We start from the raw sequence: 5787 nt of genomic DNA on the forward strand, positions 1-5787 counted from the left end.
CTCAAATTGGTTTGCCTGCTCATTTTCAGCACGCACTCTCTTGAGTCCAGCTCATGCAAGCGAAGATGTTCTACTGTTTCGGTCAGTCTCTTGTAGCCTACGGCAGGCGTTTTCGCAAACTCAATCAACATGGGCAAGGCCTACGTATATCAACTAACAACCCTCAGTTTTCGTCTAGAATCTACGGTAGCAGAACCATCCAGATTCAAACCTCATCGAACACATTTAACGATCGTTTAAAGCAAAAGAAAAAAAGAAAAAACCGCGATGTAAAATAGCACATATTTCGGCCCATGAAAAGAACAATCGACATGGAGTATTTTACATCGTCTCACTCAGCATATCACGGTGCTAAACCAGAACTTTTGTTTGCGAAAACGAAGCTAATCAGAGCAAATTAAGATGAGATGCACGTGTTTGATACAGATAAAATAGCTAGGAAATTACATGGAGAGAAGCAGAGGGCGAGGGATGGGGAACACGGTCAAACTTTTCAAAGGCCATACAAGAAATTAATAAGAAAAATGCAATATGCTAGTTTATACAACCATTAATGTAGTCCAGCAATATACGGACTGCAAATTAAAAACCCCGAGATCTGAGAACAGAACTCACGATTTATATGGAAGGGTGTTGTTACACGAGAAGAGGGTGAAAAGGAATGTTCACTGCGAGAGCAACTTGGAATCACAAGCTACAATCTTTACCCTTCCAACAGTTTCTGTGCATTCCTCGTTCTTGAACGTGGCATCTTGTAGGATGAAGGTCCATACGTTGTCACAAAACCTGTAGGTGTGAAGATGACCCTGTAAAAATAATACCCAAAAGTACAAGGTTAGTACAATCGGGTCACAAGTAGCGAAGGCATACAAAATAGAGCTTGCAGCACGGCATCTAATGTATAGTTGACAGTTTGATTATTAAGTTGGAAGCTTTGATCGGATGTAACTGATATTCAACTAAATTCAACTTCTGAAAGCTTTCAACAAACCAAAATATTCTAAAACCATAGCGATTCTGTGTAACTAAGGGTACTGGTGATCCTAGAACTCTCATGCCAGACTGAAGATTACTAGTACTTAGTATACTTCAGGGCATCAATGGGAGGTTAACTTTTACCATTTCTAAAAGAAAAATCATTTACAAAAGATAACAAAAGACAATCCACCGAATGCATAGTTAAGATACGTTGCAGGTTAATGTAAGACGTGCTTTCTTTTGTCAAAGCATGAACAATAAAGAAATGGAAGGGCATGTCTAATAGTCTCCTCTTTTTTTCTTATCCTTTGTTGAGTAGAATTTAAGTACCATTTGAAGCCGACTGTATTTAATTCAAGCCTTATTATTGGAAGTAAAAGGATAAGTCTACTTATTCCTAAACGAATGAGGAAAAGGATGACGACCATTGGTCTCCAAATAAATAGCATTTCATACAAACTTGCTACTGAAGTGAGTCATGGAATCATCACATTAAAAGCCTTCCCCCATGAAAATGTGCTTCCAAGCACAAAATTCAACAAAAGGTTTCATAAAAAAAAAAATATTTACTGCAGCTGTTCATGTGGCTTCAGCCCATTAAAATGGTGTGAAATTCTTAGCCAAGAGACCAGCAAGGGGCTCCTATTAAATCCCAGAAACAAAACAAAAAGATGGAGGTCTTTTTCTTAGATGTATACTCTCTAAATCATAGAGTTTTAAAATTACCATAAAAATTTTAATCAACCCTCAATTTTACCCTCCACAGTTTGATGGATGAAATCACTTATATTATGTTAATTAATTATTTAAAAATGTCTAAATTCCCTTAAATTAACATATGTTTCCCGTTGCAGTCCCCCTCTTCTAGCTTTGATTAGTCAAATAATCCACCAAGTATAACTTTAATCAATTATAAAAAAATAAGCCATCCAAACAGCCACCAACATGGAACTCTGTAAATATGTATCTTCCTGGTTTTCTCTCCTACCACAAATATAAAAGAGAACAAAAAAGAAATGACCTATACTACACAGACATCCGCCATACAATTCTTTATACAATTTTCTCATAGTAGAAGCTCACACCTTATTAGAAGATTATACTTCTTTCTTGATATCAGCCCCTTGTTTTCACCTGGTTTCGAGGTGATGGCTCCATCGTACATGTGCCATATCCACTATGTTGCACAGACATGGATGCAGGTGAGGATAATGGACACGAAAATTTGTAGAAAGTAGGATAAGGGGGGACACAACTATATATACATATTAAAATTAATACTTTCTATGAGATTGATATTGTTTTTTTCATTCAGATGTTATGAGAACTAAAATCCCTATAACATTTTTATATTTCTTTTATTGAGTAGATTATTGATTGAAAAACCAGATCGTTCTTGAACTAGATACCCAAACAACCCTTTAAAATCATACTTATAAACTAAGTATGTGCTGAAACAAACCAGTCCTGAGTCCAATGAGTTGCAGAAATTGAAGTGAAGTGTACGATATACATCCAAGAAGTGTATCACTGGTTTTTTAAACTAAAACATGTGTTATATAATTGAATACACGTCTGAATACATGTATGTGTATATTCAAAAAGTGTCTACGGAGTGTCAGACACAGATACAAAAGCCCAAATGAAGTGTCCGGGTAACCTAGCATATTCACCAGCTACTTGTGCTGAGGTCGTACTCCATATATTAGTGTGCTATTATTTTTCTATAAGCTCCTCCTCTTTGCCATTCTTCTCTTTCCATTCAACGTCTTTAAATGAGCAACTTGCCAAAGATTAAATCTGCTAGACTCTTCTGAAATTACATATTTCTACTTGCACAATCAGTTTTTATGTGTCAAGTAGACTCAGCTTTCCCCCCTAGCTGTACTACTTCCATTTACACAATAAGTTTTCATGTGTTGAGCAGCTTTTGCCCCAAATAGGGCTCCATTCTCTAAACAACATAATAAGCATCCCTCGTTCTTCAAACTTTTCTTCTGCTGATGCAATATTTCCTATATCCAGATACAGTCTACGAACTTCTTTTTTCCCCAACAAACAGGAACACAAATTGTTTTCGTTCTAACTTTCATGAATTTTACCCATGTTCCAACCATAAATTTTAATCAGCACATAAAATCATATTGAATCATCATTTTTGTGTGCGAATACAACAACAATGGTTTTAAGTATAGCTGCTTAAATATTGTTTATCAGGCATAACCATGGACATAAAAGGTCAGAATGTCGATGCAGGTGCATAAATCCACTACTAGAGCCACCAGTACAATTTCTCTTCCATATCAACAACCCAAAAGACTGAATCACTGATGTGATAATTAGAAGAGATAGAGATCCTATCAAGAGGATCTAACAGCTTACACACCATCAGAAGATACATCACCAAAGCATTAATAAGATGTGATGTGCATCATCAACCACCCAAAATATCCACGATTCAGAGCACAAACTTGAGTGATACCAATCAAGAGCATGATATGCACACATAAATAAGGGACATGATGAACCTTTATTTACTGGGTGATATCGAACACGATAATGTGGTGGAAATGGATGTTGCTAATATCATTAGGTTATCAGAGGGTATTATTTTGTTTTGACTTCTTAACATTCTAGCATTCAATATCGATGAGCAAAGTGATCAAGTTCTCGTGGAACTTAAAAGTTACATATCTAGTTGTAGGTTATGAACGCTTTAAGTTCATGAAATATATACTATGAGAGTATGAGGTAAGACAAATGAGGATGCGTTCTCTAAAATATTGCTCTCGAAGAGAGAAGAGCCTACTTATCTGAAGGACGATCAAAAACTGAACAAAGAGCAATCACATTGTCCATAGAATTGCAACAGACTTTGGGGTGCTTCAATGAGATACTCTCAGCCGGTAGCAACTCCATTGTGCAGTTAGAATTTGCTATTTCAATGTTATGATTCTTTTATAATATAAATGGACTTGCTTCCCCTTTATTGTACTCGAAAGTGTCCTTTAGGCACCAATAAGATGTCTACCTTTGAAGCATTATGAGCCCTTGTCCTTATTGCTGTATGAACGGCGTATACACTAATTTCTAAAGTATACAAAGTTGACACAAGTCATTCAAACTCAAATCTATGAGACACAAAGGGAATAAAATGTCAAATTACGTTAATAAAAAAATAAACAAGAAGGCAGTGTTAATCCCGCTTCTGAGATTGCTTACCCCTTCTCTCATAACAAATATCAATAAAATGCATTCTTTCCAAACTAAGGTTTTGGGTACTTACAAGGGGAAAAAGTATCCAAGAAAGTACAGTTTGCAATCAAGAAACTACTACTTTGGAAGATTACAAATTTCTTCAAAGCAAATACATGAAAATATCTTCTTCATAAAAATATGCCAAAGCATTTATTGATACTAAGATTTTCACCGTCGAAACACCTCAGGTATTGAACCCAAGATATTCAACTTTAAGAAAATAATGTTAAAGAACATAATAAAATGCATAACAATGCCAATAATCACCTTAATAGTAACTTTGCTCTTCACTTGATTCTCCAAAGCCTCGGTCATAGACTGCACAGGGGAATGCATATTAGAGCGTTTATCCAATCCCAATCCTCAGAGAGGAAAATATGACTGATCAAAGCTGACCTTATCAAACTGCACGAGGACTTGAATAGCGAGCTCTGGGCTGAGAGTGCCATTGGAGACCATCTCATCCAGGGTTTCGGTCAAGCACATGCCAATTGTAGATCTTCGGTACAATTCAAATGTCGCCATCACCTGCATTCAATTCCTAATTTTCACTAGATTTGCATTTATTCACCTTTTATAACCGTTGAACTTTATGTCTAAATACTGATAAAATGGAAATAACATAAAGTGAAAAATACAAATGTGAAAGAATATAAACCACTAAAAACTAAAGTAACAAATTACTAAATTTCCATTACTACACATCTTTGCAGCAAAATCCCAGAATGATTGATTCCAATACTTTCATCAAATGAAGAAGCAAACACACAAAGAATATGGGTGAGTTATATGTGCCACTTGAGAACAATCAGTTCTTATTGCTTCATCCAAACCCTCCCGCTTTCTAAATTCTAAAATGTTACTTCTCTGGCCCAGTTGTCTGGGGCCGAAAAACAATTTATGAGATTATCAACAGAATACTGCTGTCCCTGATCAAGATTGTTGTCAGACTTCTGACGGGTGTTATAAAGAATTTCTGATGCAGGCCATAAGTTTACACATGAAAACCCACGGGTAAGTTCATATATTTACTGCTTTATATGTTTGGCACTAATATCATACAAAGCCATACTCCATAACATTGTACAACATTGTACTGCTGATTATGCACATACACAGCCCGTAAAAAAAAGTATGATTGGCACTTCCATACTAATACCGTCTTCATAGGTAATTCTAGTTTAACGAGGCAAATTCCAATTTAATTCTAGCTACATCAAACCCAAGCGCCACACACTCTATTTCAATCAGAAGGAAGGAAAACCTGGTGGTCACTAATCTAAAGAAAAACCAGCCCAGAAATGCATATCTTAAAAAAGCTACAATTTTCTCAGTGGTACTTGGCACTCAATCGTCATCCCAAATGCCACCCGCTCCATGTCAATCAGGAGGGTGGAAGACCTGGTGGTCACTATTTTGTAAAATAAACCATGAAATGTTATCTTAAAGAGCTACAAAATGCAAAGTAGAACTTGGCAGTCAAGATCAATTACTGCACGTGCTCTTTACGCTAATGTACGCAATAACAAGTACTAGTTAGTTTTACAAGCC

General features: G+C 36.1%; 1 protein-coding gene across 2 annotated transcripts in view; it reads right to left on the reverse strand.

Annotated features, from left to right (window-relative positions):
- Positions 1-352: 352 nt before the first annotated feature.
- LOC109828284 (transcription initiation factor IIA subunit 2) overlaps positions 353-5787 on the reverse strand; it is a 5903-nt gene continuing 468 nt past the window's right edge. Inside the window, exons 2-4 of one of the 2 annotated variants that reach the window (XM_020395309.1) lie at positions 4633-4764; positions 4504-4554; positions 353-806 (exon numbers count right to left, since the gene is read on the reverse strand). In XM_020395309.1, the coding sequence (XP_020250898.1) occupies positions 666-806; positions 4504-4554; positions 4633-4761 (321 nt within the window). In that variant the 5' untranslated portion in view covers positions 4762-4764 and the 3' untranslated portion in view covers positions 353-665. Of the gene's footprint in view, positions 807-4503; positions 4555-4632; positions 4778-5787 lie in introns of both variants that reach the window. The other variant, XM_020395308.1, reaches the window with a different exon arrangement.

The sequence above is a fragment of the Asparagus officinalis genome, unplaced genomic scaffold, assembly GCF_001876935.1.
Source record: "Asparagus officinalis unplaced genomic scaffold, Aspof.V1 AsparagusV1_Un966, whole genome shotgun sequence".
In the NCBI taxonomy this organism is placed as follows: domain Eukaryota; kingdom Viridiplantae; phylum Streptophyta; class Magnoliopsida; order Asparagales; family Asparagaceae; genus Asparagus; species Asparagus officinalis.